The sequence below is a fragment of the Fringilla coelebs genome (genome assembly GCF_963513975.1).
Source record: "Fringilla coelebs genome assembly, chromosome: 12".
Classification (NCBI taxonomy): domain Eukaryota; kingdom Metazoa; phylum Chordata; class Aves; order Passeriformes; family Fringillidae; genus Fringilla; species Fringilla coelebs.
Genome location: NC_140038.1, coordinates 8,864,697 through 8,890,597, shown reverse-complemented (window position 1 = coordinate 8,890,597; position 25,901 = coordinate 8,864,697). Strand labels below are relative to the sequence as shown.

At 36.1% G+C, this 25,901-nt stretch overlaps 1 protein-coding gene across 5 annotated transcripts in view; it reads left to right on the top strand.

The window, feature by feature from the left end:
• Nucleotides 1-24,756, top strand: part of CGNL1 (cingulin like 1) — a 52,651-nt gene extending 27,895 nt beyond the window's left edge. For 3 of the 5 annotated variants that reach the window (XM_084213983.1, XM_084213980.1, XM_084213981.1), the window contains 11 exons: nt 7,702-7,908; nt 8,217-8,321; nt 11,554-11,706; nt 12,336-12,506; nt 13,642-13,803; nt 14,606-14,695; nt 20,353-20,436; nt 21,605-21,729; nt 22,269-22,377; nt 23,250-23,413; nt 23,982-24,756. In XM_084213983.1, the coding sequence (XP_084070109.1) occupies nt 7,702-7,908; nt 8,217-8,321; nt 11,554-11,706; nt 12,336-12,506; nt 13,642-13,803; nt 14,606-14,695; nt 20,353-20,436; nt 21,605-21,729; nt 22,269-22,377; nt 23,250-23,413; nt 23,982-24,126 (1,515 nt within the window). In that variant the 3' untranslated portion in view covers nt 24,127-24,756. Of the gene's footprint in view, nt 1-7,701; nt 7,909-8,216; nt 8,322-11,553; nt 11,707-12,335; nt 12,507-13,641; nt 13,804-14,605; nt 14,696-20,352; nt 20,437-21,604; nt 21,730-22,268; nt 22,378-23,183; nt 23,414-23,981 lie in introns of those variants that run through there. The other 2 variants (XM_084213982.1, XM_084213984.1) reach the window with 2 other exon arrangements.
• Nucleotides 24,757-25,901: the final 1,145 nt, after the last annotated feature.

Here is a 25,901-nt window from a genome sequence, read left to right as displayed (position 1 = left end):
AGCCAGTATCTTGATACCTGAGGTATTCTACACCAGGAATAGAATTAAGTGAGCAGCGACACCATTTCCCTTTTTCAGAAGATATTGCAAGATTGTCCTGTCATTTACTTAGATTGCACAATTATGAATATGAAAAAAAATATTTGAAAATCTGTTACTTCCATTAAAAAGCTTCAGTTTGTGCGCCAGCTCATTTTGAATGGAGATTTATTCTTCAAGTATGGCTGTTAAAGAACAAACAGTTAATTGGTTGAAACAATTTTCACAGAATAACAGAATCAATTAGGTTGGAAAAGGCCTCTGTGGTTGAGTCCACCTTATGGCTGAACACCACGATGTCAGCTGGACCATGGCACCAAGTGCCACATCCAGTTTTTCCTTAAACACCTTCAGGGACGGTGACTCCACTCCCTGGGCAGCCTGTTCCAGTGTCTAAGCATGGTGGCTGAGAAGAAATTCTTCCTAATGTCAAACCTAAGCCTCTCCTGGTGCAGCTTGAGGCCACGTCCTCCCATCCTGTCTCTGTTCCCTGGGAGAAGGGACCAACCCCCACCCGGCTGCACCCTCCTGGCAGGGAGTTGTAGAGTGATAAGGTCACTCCTGAGCCTTCTCTGCTCCAGGCTGAGCCCCCAGCTCCCTCAGCCGCTCCTCATCAGCCTTATGGTCCAGACCCTTCCCCAGCTCTGCTCCTCTTCTCTTTACGTGCTTCAGCCCCTCAATGTTCTTCCTGGATTGGGGAGCCCAGAACTGGACATGCAATTCCTGATATGCAGTTGAACTGGATTCTGAAAAGAAATCCAGTAAAGGTTTTTAGAAGAATTTGCTGACTTTTGCCTGATCAACATTGGATTTAGCCAAAATGTAATGATTCTAATACATGGCAGATGAGATACTTAATTTCCATACACTTTAGTCTTCCTTTATTTTGTAAAAGGGCTCTAAGAATCCCATAGTGTCTAGTCTCTGCCAAAGGGGAGTTTCACCAGCTAAAACACTGAAGTCAGCCAAAACTATTTTTTAATGATCAGTTACACAACCTCTCTCATGTCTTTGCCAATGTTGAGGGTGTGGTAAAAAAAAAAGGTGTGGAGCCACAGAATATTTTCTGCATTCCTGTTCGAAAGTATTTTTTTCTGTATGCAGGTTGAAACTGAACATTTCATTTGCATCTCAAGGACCTTGTTTGGTGTTCTATCCAGTTTCTTTGGGTTTACACAATAATGAGTAGTGGGAAAGATTTTGATGCCTTTTATACTATCTGTTCACTGCTTGTAATAAAGTTCAGAGTAGAATACTGTAGAAATATATGTGCTTTACTGAGGTTTCTGCAACAAAGGAGTTGGAACAATATTTATTGTTTTATTTTAACTTGTAAGTTAAAATGGCTAAATTTAATATGTTTAAAAATACTTCTGGACACATATATAACTATATACAAGGACACAAACCCAAGCTTTATTATATTAATTTCTTAGGCAAAATGCCTGAAAGGGGTATGAGGAAAGGTGAGGGACATGTATTTTACTGCTGATTTTCCCTTATGTTCCATAGGCCTAGAGCTGAAAACCAAATGCCACATGCATATAAACTCCAGCAGCTGTGACTGTGTGGCTCAGATAAGCAGACCTGTGCTAGGTAAAACTTTATAGATCAGGTGTACATGCCAAATCAAACAATATACACACATATATATGTATGTAAATATATGTGTGCTCACTTTCTTCTCATCTGCTAGGAGTTAAATGGAGCTTGTACATACTATGAAAAACATCTTCTGGAGAAAGAATTATAGACATGTTTTCACAGACTTTTAATTCCTTTTCTCAACATTCCTTTTCCCTGCCATCTTCTGAGTAACGTTATTCCCTGTATTAAATACAGGAACCTAAGAGGTAGAGAGATTAGTGTTGAGAGGATCCTTTAGTGTTGCATGTCCAAACTAAAGTACCTAGGTTAACTTTGTTAGTCATTATAAAGTCCTTGGTATATTTAGGGTACAATTTTTGCTCACTTTAGTTGCAACTGTGCACTCAAATCTATGTAAACCAGGCCCCAGTGTCTCAGACACTAGGGAAGTTAAGGAGCATGTAGTTATTGATGCTCTGGAAAGATTTGGCTGAGTGACTTGCCTCAGGAGGTCTTTGGCAGAGACAACAACAGACTCCAGATTTTCTAGGGTTGGTTTTGGGTACCTTAGCTGTGAAACTCTCCTGTCTTTTTATTGCTTCACTCATTTCTGCTGTTAACTCTTAACTTCTCAAGCTAATTGACTAATCCTTTAAGCTTCAGTATTAAAATGTATGAGAACTATTAAAAAGTCTGTGGTATTGCACACTATGGATTATATTCTGCCATGTATGATCTATTTTTGTGGTCAGAAACAGATTTTTTTCAGTGAATCTTTCTTTTAGGATTTGATAACTTGTTTTATTTGGTTTGTGTCCCCTGCTGGACTAATAGGTAAAGTTACTGCATGTGTACTGTGGCACAATGACATCAGAATGCAGAAGCTTATCTTCAGTCAGTCACAGAGGACTTTGTACTGTGGGAACTTCTGTACAATTGTGTTTTCATTCTTCTAGACGAGCTTCTTTTTCCTTATTCTTAGCTTTTTCCAGAAATTCGCAACTCATTTCCAGCTCCTTTTCCCTAATCTCTGTAGCTTAATGTTGCTGATAAACCTTATGTAGTCTTAATCAGGAGTTTAAGCATGATGAAATTTGAGAAAGTATAATAAAATATTCAGTGGATTCAAAGGTAACGAATGAGAAGGTGATATGAGTGTGGTTAAGAAGTCTTCAAATGATGTGGTTATTAAGAGAAAGGTATTGTTCCTTCAGAGATTGAGGAGATTAATATCTGAATGTAAAACACTACAAATGTAGGGACTAGAAGGTACTGAAGGCTCTGGAAGACAGAGCAAGGACAGGCAGATTGAAAGGAAAGACAAAACAAATGCAAGTAAATAAGCATAATAAGCTAAATGCTATAGGGTATTTACTTATATAAATAAAATTCTGTAATACAATGCAGTAAATAGTAACAGTAACAAGTTGGTTTACTAAACATGCTGCCACAGCTAGTAAGTGGGACTAAAAAGAAATAAACATTTTCTATATCATAGGGAAGAAACTGCAAAATTGGGATTCACATATGTTAATTTTAAGATCCAAAGGAGCCCGATTAAATTTTTGATAAAATTGCCCCCCTCTCCTCCTGTTTTTTGAGGGGCTTGAGGTTTTGCAGAGTTGTTTTGGTTTTTGGTTTTTTTTCCTTTGTATGGCAAATATGTCTGAATATAGAGTATTTCATTCCAGGTTTTGTTGACAAGAATCTTGTTTAACCAGTTTTGTCTGTTTTGTGCTCTGTATGTTTATGTGCATAATCTCCTTTAAACTTTCTGAAGAGACTGATCCACAATTCTTTGAACTAAAGTTCTTATATTAACAATGTCTGTTAATGTTTTATATTCAACTTAAATTATTACTTTGTGACCTTCACCTAGTTCTGTTACCATGGGTTAAATTATATAAACCTAGTTAAAATAATTGCCAAAACTTTTCCAACATCCCCAAATAGATAAATGTAAAGGATTTATGAATGGGCACCAACAGGAGCCATTAATTGATGTCATGTCATTAAACCTTGAGGACCATTAGTTAATTCACACTGTTTATGTGCAGCACCATTACAAACAAGTCACATGTGGACTGAGGGAAATGGATCCACAGCACAACCTCTCCCTGTCTGGCTTTTACCTCGCTTGTACTTACTACCCCTTCAGTGTTCAGTTTTCCTTCTTCTTTCATCCTCATCACTAACCCATTAATTGAATGCTTTTGCAAACAGGTGTCAACTCCTTTTTTTGACTGTGTAAGTCAGTCCCTGAATTTTTAGTGAAAATATGCATCCCTGCTCATGTAGGCAGAACCCCAGAGATTACCCCTGACTGTTGGCAAATAACTGTAGGACAGTTTAAATTGTCCTTGTTGTTGCCACGTTCAGTTTTAGCCTATGAAGCACAGCAATTGCCATTCAGACTTTATCAACATACATAGTCATTTCACTGTCATTTCAGTGCAGTGGTTTGCATATCTTTTACTTCCATGTTTTGTTAGGGAGATTATTGCAGAGTATAGTGAGCCATCCCTGATGGCAATGTTGAATTGTACCTGTGCTCTGTACATGGTAATCTGCCTGCTAGCTGAGTGGGACTGCAGGAGCACCCTGCCTGTGTGCAGGGGCTCCACTGGCAAAGGACACAGCAATCCCTTTGTGCGTCATCAGTGGCCCTGTATGGTTTGATAGCTGCTGGCCTGAACCTTATGTAAGTGTTCAATATATGGACAGGGATCTCTCTCCACCAGGTTCTCCCTAATGGTGTTGCTACAAGGACTGTCAGAGCTGCGTTTCAGTGCTTGTCTGCTTTGTGTGTGCTCTCCAGTGATCCCTAGGCTTTTTGCTGTCATGTTCATGTGTCTTCCCAAGAGCAGGCCTGGAGGGGAGGTAGAAGGTAATGTGGGGTGCCAGAGAGAACTAACAATGGAGAATACAAGGCAAGAGCTGTGGAGACTTTTGATACTTTAACTTTCTGTGGTAATATCCTATAGGGTATGGCATACGTTGCCAAAAGCTCTTATAATCCAGAAATTTCATTTGTGCCAGTGAAGAAGCTCTGCATGAAATTCTCAGTGCTCTAGGGAAAAATGAATATAAGCTTTTTACTGTCTAAACCCAGCTGTGTGATTTGACTCTTGGAGAAACGATGCTACGTGTGCTTTTTTTACACAAGAAACATCTAAACTGTATTTGTATGGCTTTACTTTGTTTAAACTTCACTATCAAATTGAAGATACTTTTGGATTGTTTTGTCTAGTATCCTCCTGAACAATATCCTCAGGGTGATCTTCCATGCCTTATGTGTGTAGTACAGTTGTGTAGGGTAAACTGATAAGATAGATACTCCTATGTTTCTTTTCAGTCTTGTCTGAAACAACTTCGAAGATGTTGAAACAATGTGTACAGTGAAACCACGTTGCGAAGAAAATTCGGTGTACTCTCCCCAGATTACAAGAAAAGCGTTCACTCTCCAACTCCAACACAGTGCAGCACTCTATATATACCAAGAGAGTTTTCTACCATCTTGTAAAAGTATATGTGTGTGAAAGAAAGGAATTTTGTCCTTAGCTTGTTAGAGAATTTGTTTTGGGAGGTGTAACCTTTGTCATGATGCCAAGGTCATTAGAGCCCTGTGAAGATCTGCTGGCTAAGTGCTGGTCACTCAGTCAGCTGGAACTTTAGCAAGGTTTTATTTATATATCCAATTTATTTCCAAGATTTTAAATTATCTTAATGAAGACAATACTTGCAACTTGCTCTTTATGCTTCTCTACATTTTACATGTATTCGCCTAACTTCCTGCTAACTTTCTGAAATATATGGTGAAAAAGGAGAGCAAATAATAGTTTAGTTTAATGTTAGTGTCTGTATCATAAGATATATACTATAAAAAGCAGGCTGGAGCAGATCTCTAGATATGATGGCATCAGTGTAGTCTGAACTTAATTTTGAACCTTTTAGGTTAAATAATATATATAGAGAGATATTACTTCTGTGTTTATTTATGTGTATGGATCTCTGGGGGGGGTTGTTGAGTTGTTTCCTTTTGTGCATGTGTGCATCCACTTTTAGGTAAATACTGCTTCCTGTGTTGGGAAAATAGAGCAAACCATGGTTGATGTAGTGGAATCTCCAGGTCTGATGTGGGTCTACTGCAGTCCTCTCTTACTGTGCAGCCCCATGTAGGCAGTTGGATGAAAAAGAACAGACAAATCAACATTCCTTTCCCTGAACTCCCCAGCGTGCCTCAGCTGCTTTCACTCAGCTCCAGAAAGGAGAAATGAGACTAAAAGGAGCCACTGGTAGAGTGCTTGCTAATTAGTAAAACTTTGCTGCTTGCAGAAAGCAAAAATTAAAGGAATATATAAATGCTATTGAAAGTATGTGAAAACTTAAAGCATCAACAGAGATTTATTTCAGAGCTTTTAACCAGTCATGTGTTTAGAAGAACAAGTTTTTTCAGGATTTTCAAAAGACCAGAACTTGTCAGCCTGCTTATGCTGCCAGTTTTTGTATAATAAGTTCATTGACCCTGTAGACAGTCTGAGTGTTTTCTGAGTTACTGCTTTATCTAATTTGCATGATTTTAAAGCTGCTGCTTGCTAGAAAACAGTCTAGTGAGGGCATTCTTTGTAAACACCCTTTTATATAACTTTGCTTATTCCTTTTGGGTAAGGAGAGGGGAATCAAAAGGAGCGACAATCAAAAATAGTGTAAATGCAAAGTGATTTTCATGCTTTCAAAAAATATTTCACAAAATAGTTTCTGAGTAGTTTGATAGGATTTCTTTTGTTCTCACCCAGATAAACACAATTTCACGTGCAAAAAATGTTGTGCTTCAGTAATGAATGTGTAATTACTTATTGTTACCAGATAATGTAGAGGCCAACAGTATAAAAGGATTTGAGAAGGATTAGAGAAATTAATGGATGATACATTCATGGAAGAAAACCAGTGAGAGCTGGGAGTGTATAATGATGAATGGCTTGCCTCATAGTTGTTCTTCCTCTTTTTGTAAGCATCAGTCATGGCCATGAGGGAGGATCCTGGTCTAGATTGATTCCTATGTTTATTCTGATGTTCTTGCTGTTGTTTGAGGTCTTGGTGTAGAAGACAGTGGGGCTCCACTTGGGAACCAGATCTTTGTACAGAGTATTGTTTTGTATCAGCCCCTGAATGCCCAGAAACAAGAACCACCCATTATATCCTGGGTTCTTTTATGTTCTTTGGAGGGGTCCTGAATGAAAAGTCAGTGGAGAGCAAAGATGAAATTCTTCCTGCTCTTTACAGAATTAAATGTTTATGAGTGCATACTTGGTCTGTGTTACAAGAGTATAGATATTATAACAATATAGATAGATACTTCCACACGTGGTTTCCACAGTAAATGGTAGGGTGTTTTGGAGGGTAAGTGGCAAGGTGATGATTAGCTCTGAAAAGTAACTTGCTGCAGCCAGCTGCCCTGCAAAAAAAAGTCAAAAATCCAGTGCCTCAAGCTGTGATGCATTGTTCATTATTATAATTTGTGTTTGTGCTATGTATTGATTTGAGTTTCTGAAAAAAAAAGTGTATATTTTTGAATACAAGTTGAACTCTGTATTCAATACAAGTGGAGCCACCACTGTTTATGTAGTGTAAAGATCTCTGTATGTTATCTGTCATTTACTCTGCAGCCCCACCAGTAGCTGCATGGATGCTGCCTAAATTTTGTGTTGTTGTAGAAGACACTCTTCATAAATATGTTATTCCTTAAAGATCCATATGGCTTTTTCTATCTGTTAAATTTTTTAGTTTACTTGGAATTACCTAACAATGGGATGTGGTAATGAAATATTTTAGGGCAATAAAGAGGAAGATGTTAAGGTGAAAATATTAGATGACAAGCATGAGACTGTTCAGGTGTCATATATTACTTTATCTGTTCATATGCCCAAGGAGAAAAAATGCTAAATATTGAAGTCTCTGTTGATATTTTAATGTTATATCCTAGCTGTATTTGCTGTGATGCCTTATGGAACTCCTGTTGGAAAACAGCATCAAATATATATTTTTTTAAAGCATGATGTAATTTGTTTTCACTAGAGTGCTGCTGTCCTTGCAAGTGAAAAAAATGCTGCACAAGAGGAGCGAAAAAGTGTAGAAAATCAAGTCAAAGAGCTGATTGAGGAAAATAAACAATTGAAGAGAACACTTACTGAGCTAGAGAGGAAAATTGAGGAGCTGCACAAACAAATTGAGAATATGAAAGTAGAAGAAAATTCAGTGAAGGAAAAATTAAAGACATATGAGGTAAGTTAGAAAACAAGCCCCTTAAGTAGTCTTCCTCTTTGCAGTGTGTTCATTGTAGAATAAAAATTGACCAAGGGGAGGCTGGACAATGCCATAGGAAAGGGTAAGGAAAACCAGGTTGTCAAGAAGCAGGATGCAGTTTGCTGACGTGTAGGAGAGATTTTCCCATCAAAAACCAGAGTGGCACCAAGTCACACCTTGGGACTGGGGAAAACAGTAACAGGCCAGAGTGAAGACTTTACAGCTTTTACTTGTCAGATTAAAGGCCTGGCCACTGTTTCTGAATGTTTCAAATTGCATCATTGCAGGAAGAGAAGCAACAATTAGAAGAAGCTTTGAAACATGCTGAAACGGCGGGAAAAGAATTGTTAGTGTTAAAAGCAGCTTTGGAAAGCCAGCTTGAAGATATGCAGGTAAGAACAAGAAGAATTTGGATAATTTAATTTTTTTTTTTTTTACCTGAGTCACTATTGCTTTCTGTAGAGTTACATCTCATTCTTTTTGAAGTACACTTCATTGTTAAGTTTAGGCCTCAGTTCAGTGTTCAAATGTGGAATGAAACCATAGCATTTATCAAATTAAAATGGTTTCCTTGATGAAGTTTGTTTTTTTTTTTCTATTTCCATGGATGTAGCAAAATTTTGGGGAAATGAATTTCCAGATAAATAAACTGCCTCAGGTTTTACAAATCTAATATTTTCAATGATCATGCAACTCATGAAGGTATTTACATGTAAAAGAATAAAAAGTTGTACTTGAATATAAACAGAAATATTGTTAATGGACAAATATCAGGAAGTTTGCTTCTCTATTTTTATGAGCCTGTCTTATTTGCAAATGTTGTATGGAACTGGAATATTTAATGACAAAACCAGGGACATTTAACATGTATCACTGGGATTTGCAGCCTCTTAAATTCTGAATGAAATCCTCTTTCCACTTTGCTCCTTATTCCACCCAGTGTCCAGGAAAGGTTATGCTTTCTCTCAGATTAGCCCAGAAATTAAACATGTGAGGAACGCATCCACTTCAAAGCAGTGGAGAGAGATGGTGGCAGTGTTGTGTATGAGTCAAGATTGGGTGATTCAGATCACATGAAAATTCAGATCTATTTATTTATGAGGGGAATGTGTATAAATCTTGACACTGTTCTTATTTACCTCATATTTTGGGTCTGCAAAAGCTACAAACTTAATTTTTCTTCTCTGAGATTCACCTTTTACATGAACCAAAGGATTGATTTCAACAATATCAGTTTAGAATTCTCTTAGTTTTGCTTCTAGAAGCTAAAGTTTCAAGGGATTCTATCAAACAAGTCAAACTCAAAAGTGAGGTGCATGTAAATTGATAGTGCCACTTTTTTAATTGAATGGATGCTTTCCCCTGTTGTCTTCAACGTAAATTTTGCATTTCTGTTTTGAAAACCTGAAAATGAAACTTGTCTCTAAGTGGATTAAAAGCCAAGGAAAGACTGTGTTAACCAGCATGTTCTCATGATTCAGTTAATTAAGGCAAAAAGAAAAAGACAGCAAGAAAATACTTCTATGTCTTTAAAATTTAATGTGCATCAAGAATGTAAGGTTTGAACAATATGGGTGAGTTTTGTTTTCACAAAATGAAGTTTTTAAGCTGATGTTTCTTGTAACTTCATGAATAAATGTTTCCTCTGAGGCATTTGGTTAGGCTTGGTTTTAGGTTGTCTTAATTTCTATTTTTTTTTTTCATTTTAAATCTGTGTACCTGCTCTCCCTCACTGTTTCTTCTTAATTGCTTGTCTGTATCACTGATAATCTGCACAATCTCTGTAGGGGTGTATTGCTCATCACTGGCTTGCATTTAGCACACTCCCCTAAGAACTCCCTTCTGTCACAGTCTGACTTGACCTTGCTGTATAACATGGATCAATGCACCATACACATCTCCTGCATCTTGATTAGCTTTGGGGCAAGATGCTTGAAAAGTGTGGGGGTTTTTTTCTGTTTATGCATCCTTCAGGGCATCATGCCAAATAAGCTGCTCCAAGTAGGGTCTCCAAATGAAAGAATTCTAGGGAAGGTGACAGGAGAGTCTGTCTTGACGTTTTATTCACAACTTATGTCTAAATTCTGGCACCCTAAATTTAATCCTTTTTCTGATTCTACACTCTTGTCCACCGGATATGAGCACTAACAGACTTCAGGATGTAATCAGAGGGCCTTTTGTTTAGAACAATCCAGCCTTTCTGTCTTTAGAGTTGTTCTAATGAATAATGTTGTGCAGTAGGTTGATTTGGCCTTGTGTTACCATTGACAATTGAGACTACAAACTCTGGCACTGTAATAATGTGTACCCCAGTGGAAATGTAATTCCTGACTGGCCCATCTTGCTTTTTTACATAACACAAATTACTTGTAATGGTGGTCTAGTATAAGAAAGACAATGACAATACCAATAGAACTGTAACAGTTACTGGAAACAGCCAAGTCTATTCCTCCTCCATTCTGGATTTCTAGGCAGAAAAGTTAAAGCTGGTATGCGCTTAATTGTAATAGACAGTTTGCATTAGTGCTTTCATCTAAAATCATCCTCTGTATTGAAATTCTGGTTTAGAATGCACAAGTGGGGAGTATTTGTGTAGCATTTCATGTTGTGTTCTAACTGTTTTAGGGTAGCCACCTCTGTGTAGGGCAGTGTTTCAGGAAATGAAATGCATCTCATAATTTTTGTACCATTGAGAAGGGAAATGACCTAATTATTATGCCCTTTAACCATAGCATATACGGTACTGTGATATCTTAAAGCCTAATAATTATACCAACATTATGGATGGCAGCATCAAGTAATCTGTGCTTTTTAAATAAAACAATCAGAACATGGGATCCTTTCAATGGGTGGAAAAACAGGAAGTTTATCTTTTCGTTGTGGTAGATAATGGTAGGCATCTAGAATTAGCATTGCAGAGTATTGTAAATTGAAATACATTCTTAATTTTCAGTTATCAGCTGAGATGAATTACTGATTTTGTAAAGAACATTCAACTAGTATTGTTTGGAAAAAATAGAGAAATATCAGAATAATCTTTTAGGTTAGTGTGAAAACAAATTACTCCTTTTCATTTCCCCCATTTTGTTCTCTTTTCATATAATAACACTTTAGCTTCTTCACAAAGTAATTAATTGCCGCTAAAGATTGGCTTTAAATTGGCAACTGACAGGCTGTTTGCCTGATTTGCAGTTACACTGTGACAGGCCAGCTAATTCCACTGAAAAGTGCTCAAGGATTTTTGTACATGAAAGGCACTCAAATTAGAGATTATACTCAAATTGACCATTGAATTGTCCTATAGGGCATCCAGATTTTAAATACTGAAATTCAGTGTAGTGTACTGAAGAGGCAGACACTGAGGAAACTGCAGCGTTTGGATAGTTGGTGGCAACATTCCTATTGCATCATGGTTTTAATACTTGAGTTAAGAAAAGAGGTATAAATGGACATTCAGTTGTTTCTAGCATGACATACCAGTGTTTGTCCTATACTAGCTAGCAACCTGAAATTTGTCTTAATTTTACAGCAGCTGCTGGTATTGCTGTGATAAGTAACATACCTTTAAGGCATTAGAAAATATGGTCTACATTTCATTACATGGATTTTTTTAATCTACTGCAGGAGAACATCAGTTGCATTTCACAGGAGCGACAGCAATTAAGTCAGCAATTAAAAGATGAAACTCAGGAGAAGGAGCAATTAAAGCAGATAAAGAATGAAATGGAGAATGAAAGATTGCAACTGAACAAGACTGTTGAGAAGTTACAGGAGGAGGTATGAGTTCACGCCCAAGAGGCTGCAGGGATCTGAATATTTAACAGATAAAAGTAAATGAACTGACATATTGTAAAGAATTATATATTTTTAAATTAATAAAAGAAAGTAAAATGAAAAGTTGAGTATTAGTTTCTTTAACCTAGAGGCTCTCACTAAAAGCTTTCCGGGCTGGAACAATGATTGGAACACCACTATTACAAAATGGCATTGTAAACCAGTTCTGTACAAACCAGATCCCAGATCTGAGTTCAGATCTCATGTACAGTACAGTGATAGTTCAGTTTTACAGCTGATTCTCAAAATTTATGCATCAGATTTATTGTGTCATCTCTGTGTAAACTGTACAGCTAATACTGATATACTGAAGTGTGACTGTGCAGTTCATTGTGTCACTGAGCTGGGAGAACTGCTGACAGAGAAAAAGAGAATAGTCTTGCCACACATGCTATTAGAAATTAGCTTTACTGTTTTGTGTTTTCCCACTTCTGCATAGAAATTAATTTATTTGGGAACATTTGATAAATTTTCTATTTGAAAATACTGAGCTGAATACTGAAGCTGGAGGAAAAAACCCATATGTTTTATTAAGCACAACAGAACCTTTTGTATATGTACTTTTTGCCCAGATGTCCGAAATGGTGGAGATCTCCAGAACATCAACTCTGGAGCTTCAGAGCCAGCTTGATGAATACAAGGAGAAAAATCGCAGAGAATTTGTAGATCTGCAGAGGCAATTGAAGGAGAAGAACATTGAGGTAGAAAAATCACGCCTGATGAACATAAGAATGCAAGATGAGGTAATGACTCATAAGTTCAGTGAGAAATTCTCAACTTTCACCTAGAATTCAGTGCAGGTAGTTTTCAAGATAATGAATGTTTGCTATCATGCTTTTGTGTACTCTCATGTACATCATGAGAGGCTGATCTCAGCAAGCTTTTGAGTTTGATTTTCCATGGTGGTGATCAGCATGTCATTTCTGCTGGGGAAATGGGGGTTCCTGTTTAGAACAGATAAATGCAGTGTTTGTCAAATGAATGCACCTTAAGTGAAATGACAAGGATTCCATTGATGATCTGCTGCTCTTTAATGCCTGCTACTGAAAGCATTGAGAATTTACAAATATTTTTTATTAGGGAAAAACTCACCAGTTATTTAGGAAAAATAAACAACCATACAAACATACATTCTCCTCTTCTTTCATATGATCCAAGGTGGAGTTTTAAATCACCTTTAAATCACAAAGGTTTCTGTGCAACCAAGAATTAACCAGTGTTGAGTGTCTTCCTCATAGTATGTAAATTTTGTCACAAAGACAATCCAGTCTTTTAAAAATCTGCATATACCTGCTCTCCAGTTGGAAAAATGATGAGAATACATTGGTCACAGATGTTTTCTCTGTATGGAATATTTTTGTAGTAGGATTATTCCAGTTTAGAACTCTTATATTGCCCTCTCCCATCAGAAAACTTGTTTTAAATTAAATTTAAAAGAACAATAGTAGAAGAAAGAGTAGTTCCTGTGTATTGTTCTGTCTTCCTTGTATATTTATTCCATTCAGGGGTGGGGAACCTTTGTAAAGGGATGAAGACTCATGATGAAAGATAAAACAGTGATTTTGAGAACATAGCTCTTGAGCTGAATGAAGTTGTATGTAGATATCTACACTAATACATAAATCAAATATGTAAATGTATGTTTACAAAGTGTAAGCACATGGTGTTTGCAGTTTTCTCATTATAGGTCATAATCCAAGTTTATTTTCTTGGTGCCATCTGGTGGATAAAACAAAAATTACTGTGAACAGCCAGTAACTCAATGGAATTCCTGTCATGCTTCCAGATCTGTTGTGTTTGCAGGGAGTCCCCTTTGCTGCCATCCCTTGTTTATAGCAAGTACAGTCTTAGTGAATTCCCATGATCTTATTGCTTCAGATGCGTCTGATGGAAGAGAACCTGAGGGACCACCAGAGAGCCCAGGATGAGGCAATAACAAAAACTCAGTTACTGGAACAGACTGTGAAAAGCTTGGAGTATGAACTGGAAGCCAAAAACCACTTAAAAGATGATCGGGCAAGACAAATCAAACTAATGGAGGTAAAAGACATTTCCTAAGACTTTTTCTTTTTTGACGAGATGAAAATAATTTTGTTTCGCATGGATTCTGCTTGGAAGGAATTGTCATAGCTTCATGTTTTTGAAAATCCTTGTATTACTGCAGGAATTAATGTGGTATATTTTAAAGGTAATTTGTTAGCATAGCTATTGTAACATGATATGTTCTAAATTAGAATTTTCTCTCATACTTTTAATTAACTTCTTTTTAATTAATTTTATCTAGCGCTTATCATACAGATTTGCATGATTTTCATTTCTAGGCCCATCCTTCAGAACTTCCAAAGTATTTAGAAGTGTAAGTTTTGTTTAGCCTTTGATATCAGTTTATTTCAGGAGTCTGAAAAACATTGTGCCTCTGACTTGTTACAGGGCTTCATAACTGTTCAGTTCAACTAGGCTGTCATTTGACTTGCATAAACAAACATCTCTATGTCATTGTACTCAGATAAAAAGAAATTTGTCTTCCAAATGTATAATGTAATACAGATACTCAAAAAAACCATTACAGAAACAGTACAGAATTTATCTTATATTCTTGAAGTTGTTGGGAGGGATTAAAAAAAAGAAACAAAACGCTTATTTTACTTCTGTAAAACAAATTCACTCTAAAGGCTTATCTACCTGCCCTCTTTTTTGCTGTGTGTTTTAAGAGGCATTTCAGTTTCCAAGCTTATGTTTTCAGACACTTTGGATCCCTGAAGTTTAAAGAAGAATGCCCTGATAGCAATCTGAAGAGGATGAAATGTAGAATGTTGAGGTTGCTTTTATTTGTTCCACTTAGGACAAGTTGTCTCACCTGGAACTTGAGCTTGATGAAGAAAAGAATAATTCGGATTTGTTGTCTGAGAGGATCAGCAGGTGCAGAGAACAGGTACTTGAACAAGTTTTGTAGCTTTTGCTTAATGATTCTATGAAAAAGTGTTGTTAGGATCACAATCAACATTGATCAACTAAATAATAATTACCAATATGATTTATATGCGCTACTTGAGCAGGGTATGTAAATCCAAAAAAACCCAAGGTTCACAAACGTGATGGAATATGCTCCCTCCACATCATCACCAATCATTTTTTCCTGTTATTCTAACTGGAAAGCAGACACAGGATATATATAAAGATTGAAGAGTAGTAAGTCTGTTGTGAAGAGTCTCGTATATTGAAAGATCACTATTTTAATCATACTGGAAAGTAGTTCAGCATAATAGGCTCTTAATTTCAAAGAAGGAAGAGGAGGAGCTTCAGGAAATTGTGGAATTATTTAGTGAAATCAGCTGAACCAAGAATGCTAGCCAGTTTCAACAGAGAGGAAGCTTTATTTTCATTTCAAGTGTAAAAGCTGATTAACATATATCAAAGGCAAGACAACTGGAAAGTATTTTCCACATAAAAATATCAGTCTTTATTTTCCAGGAATGTAATAGAAGTCGATAGCCCAGAAAGAGCGGAAGAAGGATTTATTAATGAGGTTGTGTCTCATGGGGTAGAAAATGTAAAAATAAAGTAATACCAACTAAGTGAGACCTATCATAGTAACTCAAAAAGGTTTTTGTCTGTATAAGTAGAGGGCAGAAGTTGTGGAGACTGTAGGATGAGGCCTCAGTCAAGATAAAAAGTAATCCAGGTATGCCCTGTCAAGTAAAGGAACATTTCACCTCTGTCTTCAGTAAAGCCCATGAAAGTGCAGGTGGGGGGAATTGGAGTGAGTGAATTGGAAATGAGACAGTCGAGTTGGAAATTACCAAGTCTTAGGAGAATTAGGAGTTCATTGGTTTGAAGACAGAGGCCTTAATAATGTTATTCAAGATTTCTGAAAGAACTGACGTAAGAAATTATAGGTCTTATAACAAAGATTTATAATAAACTAGTAAAGTAGAGTATAGGGTCTAATTACTGCAAAAGTAGCCAGACATCCATGGGTGAGTAGTCAGGATCATGCAAATGTTGTAATAGTTCATGGAAAAAAATAGTGGTGTGTCTGTCTTGTAATAACTTAGTCTAGATAATGTTCTTTGCCTTATTTTTGCTTCCTGAAAGATGTGAAACTGATGCATAACTCATTACAGCACATCTGCTGCTGTAACTCTTCATGAAGTACTACAGCTCATAGTAATTTCCTAGAAGCTCAGGGGACAATTAGCATTGAGGTACCCACAATAATCTGTTCTGTTCTCATTTCTCTTTCTCCAGAAAAAAAACAAAACTACTGACATTCTTTTGAATACCTGCAGCTTCAGAGGGAGAACAGAAAGTAAAATCTTAGTTTCTGTGTCTTTTCAATGAAATTGTGTGTTCCACTGAGACAGCTGGAGAGTTTAAAGTGAGGTAGAGCTCAGCTTTCTCTCACACATCCTTGAAGCACCAAGGCACCATTACTTCTTTGTTTGAAGTCAGGCTACTGAGATTCTATTTGATTATAATAAAGACTTTCTGCTATTGTTCTGTTGATATTGTTCAGACTCGGAGTCAGTGGGTGAAATAGAATATAAAGGACCTATAATAATGTGGGGTCATGCTGTTGTTAAATCAGGAAGCCTTTAATACTGGAGTCTGTGCCTGTGTTGTAAACCTGGGATAAAAGTACTTTAGTCGTAGCTGCCATGGAAGTTAATTTGCTAACTGAATGGAAACCTAAAATACAGTTTGGTGACTAAAATGTTACATAATGGATAAAAGACATGTTTATTTTGAGGTCTGGAATTTCTCATTTCACACATGAGTTATAAAGGTTGCTTTGTTTTGATTTTATGCCAGAATGACTAAGTAGTCAAATTACTAAAGAGTATTTCAGGGTCTGCTAAGCATTTATAATGACATGGGAAATTATAATGGATTTATTTTGGTAATATCTGTATTCCTCTATATTTTAAAAACTATTATTATAAATATATTATTTTAACATACTGATAATGAACTATAATACTGAAATTTCCAGTAAAATCAAATTTAAACAACTGGTTCTATTTTACATAAAGCTGAATGTTTGAATAAACATTGGCAAGAATAATAGTTCACATTTCACTTGCCATGAAATGTTATTCTTTTTTAATTTAAACACCCTTTTGAATCTGAATGGCTCCATGACACACTGTTCTCATCTCCTTTTGCCTTGTTCTAAGAAGTACTACAGCAGAGTGGAAACAGAAAAAAATGTTAGGGAAAAGTGGGTCAAATCCTATTAGTTTTTAAATGATAATGTATTAGTGAATCTAGAAAGACCAAAATGCTCAAACCACACTAAGACAGACACAAATGGACCGCTAGAGCACTCAGCTGCTCTTTGAGTCTTAAAGAGTCTCCTGGGCAGGGACAGGCATGGGGAACAGGGGCAACCAAAATTATATCTTAATAAGTGATGTTTTTCCTATGAATGAAGTGAAATGAAGTATCTCTTGCCATATGGACTTCGCAAACATAATTGAAAAATCCTGATGATACCCTCAATAATTCTTGTGTTCTGTGAAAATGCATGCAAGAGTCTATTGACCTTAGAGTTGTTTCCAGTAAGTGTGAAAAATGGACTTATTAGTTTTCATGACAATTTTAGAATAAATAGATAGGGATAAAATTACACTGACCTGCATAATCTGCTTCCTTTTGGTAAAGTGTCCCCTGTGGAGAGCTGTATACCTGCTATTTAGCTGCCACTGGCTGTGGGGAGCAAAGAAATGAAAATCTGGATATGAAGGTTGTTTTTCAAATTTGAAGCATCAAAGGGATTTTTTTAGCTTTAACTTTCTTCTTGATTAATCATTGGGGTTTTTGGTCACATAGTTGGAAATTGTCTAAAGTATGTATTATATACATATATATGTATACACACACACACACTACTTAGGAATTAACAGGAAACATTGGCTGTAAACCTGAAAGGTGATGAACAATACCGATGGCATCTAAATTATTATTAGAAATCAAATTGCTTTCACTGTAATGAATTCAACAGCTGCTTTTAATCCTAAAGCTGGCACAAAATGATAAAGCTTGTAAAATCTGGTACATTTGCTTTTCTCAATTCTTTGTTGTTAGCATTCTTCAAATCCAGCTGTGATAAGTGTTGCCTTAAGCTGCAGAAATAGTTTGTTCTTTTAACACAGTTATAAGATATTAGACATAGGAAGGGTAGAATATGGAACATGAAGTCCCACATGGTACATACACAGAGTATGGCCATGAAACTGGTACATCTTACTGCTGTGAAATAAGTGGAACTTCAAGCACATTTTGTCACACAACTGTTTTTCTCTGTACATGTTAATTATGTGTTTAAAAACTGTTTAACTGTTGAAAAACACAAGAAAATAAAACAGTTTAGATCTCCTCCAGCAAAAATTCTATCTGCTGCCCTTTTCTTTTAACAAGCTCTTGTAGATATTTGCATGTAGCTTACTGATCTTAATCAGATATAGATCTTTTTCTCTCTCCCACCCACTATCTTTCTGTGACGTTGCTTTTACCAAGAGTTGTCCAACAACAGTAGCAGTCATCTTGGAAATATAGTAATTGTCCTCTAATTAATTCCTTAGTTTGAATCTTGGGAAGGCTGCACAAATTTGTTACAGCCTCTGAGCACAGTAAGAGCACAGTGGAATCTTAGAGTGGTCCATTAAGCAAGTTTCTACATTAAACAAAACCCCTTTCTTCAGTTAACAGCTACATTTTTAATTAGTCCTTCATTTTACCACAAATTTAGCTGTATTTTTTCCTGTGTCTGTCTTGCTAAAGCAATTACAGCAGAATAAATTCTATGTAATCCCTCACATTATAACTTTTTTCATATATTTTATTAATAAATACAGCTATTGTACACATGTGATTCTAATTTGTGTCTATAAAGTAATACTTTACTATATAATATTTTACTATATAACGTATAAAACCTTGTTATTATTGGGCTTCCATGTGACAATGAGAGCTTTTAAGGAATTACCCAGCTGTTGAGAACACAGCCATGTGCTGCCATTGGTATTCTAGGAGCTGTTATGACCTCAGTTTTCAGGAATGCCTTCCACTCTTCTGTCCCCATCCTGTGACATAACATATGCAATTGCATGCGTTGCTGCCATTATTGTATTCATATATCAATTTACAAGCTCCAGAAAAAGTGCTAATTACTTCCTTTAACCATGATTAACTAAAAATGTATCTTTTAATATTATGTTGTGGTTAAAAAAATAAAGCCTAGGGCAAATTTTCATCTGCTGTACTTGTTTAACCTTCACATTCTTAACATTGCTTTTGGATTTTTTTATGCAAGAAGTCCCAATGACTTTTGAAAGTCCTTTACTGAGATAAATCTGTAACTGAGAGTTGCTTAACTGGGATGGTGTGTTCATGCACATTCATATGTAACTGATGTAAAGCATGGGAGAGTGCTGTGACCACTGAAATCTTTATCAGTCTTTTTTTTTTGCAGGGACAATAATTGATACAGATATTCACTGTGTTCCCCAGATGATGTCTATCATAAAAAGCCCTGTACAGTATAAATCACAAATGCTGTGGTAACATTTGCTGTGCCTGTAAAAGTATTTTTAGAGATTTGCAGGCAGTCTCAGAAAGATTGGAATCAAGATAAATATTTCCATAGCCCTACAAACTTTGTTCTTCAGCACCAAAGTTTCAGTAGCAGCTGTTAGGTAGTTTGGAGTTTTTCTCGAGCTCAATTTCTTTTTCAATCAAGTCCAATAGTGAGGTAAAACAAACTAATTTTGCATTCTTATCTTGAGTCTGTATTGATTAGGTTGCTTTTTAACATCTTTACACATGGAGAATATATCTTCCTTGTGGTTGTTGAATATGGAGCAGTAATATTAACAGAAACTATAGAAAAAGTTGTCTTTCAACAAAACAAGCAAAACCCACCCCCTCTCTAAATCCAGAAGTTGTTGCCCCTCCAGTACAACAGGCATGAAATTGACTGAAGGAGGGGAGCAATGTTTGTGTCCATCATCCAGCAGAGTCTGTTGAAAAACAGCTTTTACTACTCCCACGCATACAGAAAACTGTAATTCTCTGTGGAGTGTTTCACTGAGTTCTGGGCACTTGTCTGCAGGTACCAGTTTGCATTTAATAAAGAGAAACTTTACCAGGACTAGCCAGCAACTTAAAAGTAAAGTACTGTTTCAGAGGTTCAGACTTGAGTATGAAGAAAACAACTGGAAAAGATGTTTGAAGAGGGATGTGATATTCCAGAACTCAGTGTTCTGCCATGTGATGTGTCTTTTATAGAACAGCTTAGAGTTGAGTTCCTTGCTACAGAATGTGTATGGTAAACATCAACAATATCCAATGGGGGTGTGAAATGCCTAGAATGAGTACTGGGAATAACATGCACTGCTTGAAGCAGAAAGTTCTGTTCAAGATTGTAGCTGTAAAGCTCATCTGAAATCACGTGTATGTCTTGAGTTATGAGAAAGAACACATTGCTTATTGCACAGGTATATGTAGTTTATATATATACATACAGTATAATATAGATAAATATAATTTAAGTCTCTTATTAAAATTTCTGTCTTCTTTCTCTAATAGATTGAACAAATGAGGACAGAGCTACTTCAGGAAAGAGCTATAAAGCAAGACTTGGAGTGTGACAAAATTTCGTTGGAGAGACAGGTAATTATGTCTGGTTGTGATTGACCACTTTCAGAGGAGCTGTTCTGCCAAGACATAACAGTACTTCAGGAACACTGTTGAAGATATCATTTAAAGCAATTGGGATTTTAGTTGAGTGTTTTCTCATGTAATAGTAAACAGTTCTTCTGCAGTTCAGTGGTCTTAAGGTTACTTATCATAGCCCATAGGTGAGATCCAGAGGAAAGGTATCTCAACAAGTCACAGTACTATTTAAAAGCTCAAGAACGTAAAACAGATTGTAATGGGAATTTAGAGAACATATTAGGACAACACACCTAATTAGGTGCTTTCAGTTATGTGACATTGATCTCATCCTAATTGTTTGAGAAAAAAGAAAGCATATACCAGTAGGAGGCAATGTACATTCTTATACTGTAGTTTTGATCTTCCTGTTATAGTCCTTTTTTCTGTGTTTGTGACCTGAGATCAGGCTTTGAATTTCTGTAACAAAGAGCTTTATTTTTCTGTTTATCTTGTAACTCTTTTATTTGTTGGGGTATTTTTTCTGTCAATTATTTGACTAGGTCCCCATTGAAAATCTATATCACCTAGCCTCAGAAAAATATAAATGTAAATCTTAGGAAAAAATCTCCCTTTACAAATCTTTTCTGAGTATTTTTGTACTAGAAATAGCATTGAAGAGTTAAGAAAGGCAGGGGGAAGAGAAATATTTCAGGTGCCCTGGGTTTCCACAGAAAGTAGGGGGACACCCCAGTAGTGGCTTTGATAAAGTAAAGCAGTATTGGATGTAAAAAATTTCCTTGTCTTCTTGTTCTAGTCACACACAAGTGATTTATAGGGCAAGAACACACAACTTTACAAAAGAATTGGGTGTAGCATTTGAAAACAAAATTGGCACATTAAAAAGTACTACTGAAAGGGGCTTGCAACTACCTGAGGTTTAAGTGTCCATTTAATCCTAAAACTTGAACTGAAGCCAAACAGTAAATTCTTTTCAATAAGCCAAAGTAGTAGAAAATTTGTTTGTAGTAAACTGGAAAATCTCAATGACTTTCCAAGTTCACTAAATACTATACTGCTCACTGTACATACTGATACATGTTTTCCTGGAGACATGAATTTGGTGTTAGGGTGATATTTGTCAATCTGAGTAAGTGTGTGTTAACCAGGTGTGTTCCCACCACAGAACAAGGACTTGAAGAGCCGAATCCTTCACCTGGAGGGTTCTTACCGATCCAGTAAGGAGGGACTTGTTGCTCAGATGGAGGCACGGATCACAGAGCTGGAAGAACGACTTGCAAATGAAGAGAGGTAAAACCAGTCATGTTAAGATCAAAACATGCACATTTATGCTTGTTATTATGGCCTCTTGCTAATATTAAATCTCTCTTACAATTAACCTGGTTTTTTTTCACCAAATTAAAATGGTTACTGTTTCATAAAAGTATTGCAAATTTTCTTTTTTACTGCAAGCACAGTAGAAGTTTATATTAAAATTTAAAACTGGCCACATGGTTCCATAGCTTCTTATTTTATGAAAGTCTAATATCAGAAACAGGCTTAGAAGTATTAACTGTAACATCCACTTTCATGTTTGCTTTTTGTTTAATCTTGGAGGAGTATACTTTTGTTGCTAAATGTTTCTGTGGTGTCAGAAGAAATCCTCCTTAGTAATTTCTGCTTATGAACAAATTTCTCAATATGCTGCATGGAATCAGTAAATCCAAGCAGGGACCTTAAGTATTTATTTAATTCTTATAAGATTGTTAAAGAATTAAACTATCAGGATTGGGAGCATTTCAGTTCCTTTTTTACAAATCTGTCTTTTCTTGGTTTTGGTTTTTTACTAGGGATAGAGTCAATTTCCAACTAAGTAACCGCAGACTTGAGAGAAAAGTGAAGGAGTTAATGTTGCAAGTAGATGATGAACATCTGTCATTGACTGATCAGAAGGACCAGGTAGGAGAAAAACTAATATGCAAATATCTGATATTAATCCTACTAGCCTAAACCATCATGCATAAAAGATACAAGACAAATAGGGGTAGATTCTGATTACTCTGTTGTTTATGAACTCCCATTTAGTGATATTTGCAGCTGCCATAGCATCCTGTGCTTTTGTCTAGTACTAAATTGTTATTAATTTTGAAAATGATGAAAAGAAAGATACAGAAGCAATGCTAATTTAAGAAATAAAGCAAATAACAGACAGTTATTGATCCTATAAATATACCAACAAGTAATCTGTTTTGCCACCATAAAGTTTTGTTTAAAGAAAAAAACTGTTTACTGTTAAATATAGGCTGTAAGTCTAAGCACACACTGATGTTCCAATAGCAATGTGCTCTACCATTACTGTGGTCTTTGTTGATTAAAGCATGGCTTGTTTCAGCACCTGAGCCAACAGTTAATATCCTGCCTGGAGAATGAACAGTGTGTTTCAAATTGCAGACATTCATTACAGGAATGATCTTGAACAATCCTCTGGGTTTTTGAAATGTATTTTATAGTATCTGTCTGTTAAAGTTGCTTAACTTAGACATACTTGTAACTCTACTCTGTTGTAATTGATAACCAGCTCTTGCTATCACATAATACTGTCTTACTCTACCAAAGCTCTCTGCTGGCTGCTGGTTTTTCTCTGTAAAAAAACAGTATCACATTATTTTTCTTAAAGTCTAATGCTGACTTTCAAATATTTCTGAAGCAGAGGTTTACAGTGTCACTACACTGGCAAAGTTTTGTCTTTATTCTCCCTCTCATAGATGCTGGAAGAATAAAATTCCTTTGTTAAAATAGTCCTCTAATCAGATGACATGTAAATATTGCAGTTGAGTTTGCGTTTGAAAGCAATGAAACGTCAAGTTGAAGAAGCTGAAGAAGAAATAGACAGACTGGAAAATGCTAAAAAGAAACTTCAGAGAGAACTTGAAGAGCAACTAGACATAAATGAACAATTGCAAGGACAGCTTAACACTGCAAAAAAAGAATTAAGGTAGGATGAGTTGTCAGACCTTCCAGTTCTGTATCACACCACTTCTCATACAATTGACCACTTGCTTCTGTAGTCCATAAACTGAGGGCTTCCTCTACAAGTTTGTCATCAGCACACACAGTTTGACACAGACCTGTGAAACTCTCTAGGTGTCCCAGCCTTCTTTCCAAGATCTCCCTACTGAATAAAGTCATTGAGGCAGAGAATATAAAATGGAAAAAAGTGGTGGCACTTGACACTCTTACCATTTGTAGCAGTAAAAATTTCCCTAATGGCTGAGAGGTACAATCATCCTGTGTGAGTTTTCCTTGGCCATCTGTGAACATCCCAATGTGCAAAGTTTACAGTTTCCTCTCTCTGCCACTTTAGTTAGAGGTGCTTGAAAATGTGATTGCTTGATCTTGTGCATGTTTCCTTCAGGTAAGATGTAGTCTATGATAACCCCTGCTGCAGCACTTTGGCATCCTTCAAAAATGTAAATCCTGCCTGTCAATGTTTAAAGCTTTCTGTAAGTGTTCTGTGTATAGATGTGCTGTTTTAATAGCAAATATGTATCTTTTTGTTTTAGTAGACTGAAGAAGTCTCCAAGTAAAGTGTTGGCTGATTCTGATGATGATGATGACGATGATGATGATTTCAGCACGGATGGTGATAGTCTCTGTGAAGTACCTTCAGGAAATAATTTCTCAAAAGATGATGACACAAAAATCTAAATAAGTATGGATGCAATTCCTTGAAAGTACTGGAAGAATAGCATAAGAAACTGGATATTCTAGAAGCCAAATGACATAAAGGGATTTTAGAGTTGGGAATATAATGTTTCCATCCATATTGTGCCATTTTCTTATTTAGATCTCCACTGTTTATTATAGAAAACAGGATTGCATTATAAAACACCTATAAAGCTATATATATATCTATAAACTGCTACTAAAAACATGAGAATAATATTTCACATTGGAAATGGGATTTTGCTAAAATTCTGTTCAAGTAAAAAGCCATCTGATATTAATTCAAAATTAGGTTTTAGTTATTAAAAGCTTTTCCCTAAAATTAAGGAAACTATGGAAGATTATTTAATAATTGTAAGTAAGGGGAAATTATGTATAAAATGTAAATATTTTAAATTTGATCTTTTTATTGACTACTTTAGTACTATTTTGTAAAGTTTCAAATATTATATAAATCAGTTTGATATGTAAATCTTTTAAGTTTATATTGAATGCTATGTTTGGGTTTTCACTAAGAGGAAAACAAATGAAAATGAATACATTTCATGCATTACAGAGCAGATTCATAGTTCCTGGGCCAGGAAGTGCATATAAATACCAGTGTAAGTTTTATTGTACGTGTTCTGTATATTAGAGGTCAAATGTTAATCCTGCCTGTTGACTTTAAAAGGACCATCACATCTGCATGATGAGAGAGGCTTGGCTTTGGCTTCTGTGTCAACTTCATTTGGGAAGCTTTCTGTTCTTAGTAGGGAAGGGTGAGAATGATGTCAGTCATTACTTCGTATCTTTCATTTCCTGAAAGGAATTCAGTTCTGCCAGAGGCACAATGTTATAGCCCTGCTGATTTGAGGACATTGGGACAGTCTTATCTTGCAAGGTTCTGAAGAGTCCCACTTGTTCCAGTAAAATTACTTGTGGTCTTTGACTTAAGTACATGCTTAAATCTGTTAATTGATATGAAAGTTTTATGCTGCTGGCAAGAAATTGCACCAAGGAAACAGAAAGCATGTAATCTGATTTTTCTTTCTACGTTCTTCTTGACCATCTGCTAGTGATATATTGCAGTGCATGGTCATATCTGCAGATATATATTGGTATTTCAGTTTACAGAAGTATCTGTATTTTGGTTTATCCATCTATTCAACAAACTTTGTGGGAAATTTAAAAGAAAGAGCATTGAAAATTTTATTTTAAAAACATTTTCTGATGCTAAAAATATTTTTTGCCATTTGTATTACACCAGACTGGTTTTGCTCCTTTGCAAATCTAGAATTCTAAGGAAAGGGCATTACTACAAAATTTTGTTAATGAACCATAGTTAGGTCCTGTCTATTTATCAGTATTTGTCCTCAGTTACAGGTTAGCGAGCACTTGTTCATTGATTTGATCAAGTAATCATGGAATTGTAAAAAATACTTAGAACTGAAGTTGCTGGGAACTTCCATTATTCCCACAAAGGAATCTGCTGCGGAGAACAAATGGAAGAGCTCTGCCAGTGAGGCTGGCAGATGTGATTAAGGCAAAAATCCCAACAATGGCAGTATCCATTTTCATACAGTTAGATGAAATGAATCTCCTGCCTGCGAGGTCAGAAATATATTCCTGCATAGCAGATCACACACTCTTTGCCATGTAATTCCCTTCAACTTACTTTTGATCATTTGAGTTATACAGGAGACAATAGGAACGGCAAAGTTGTTTCTGAATCTTGTCTCTTTTCCAGTAGCATGCACATGGAATATTTTGCAGTATTG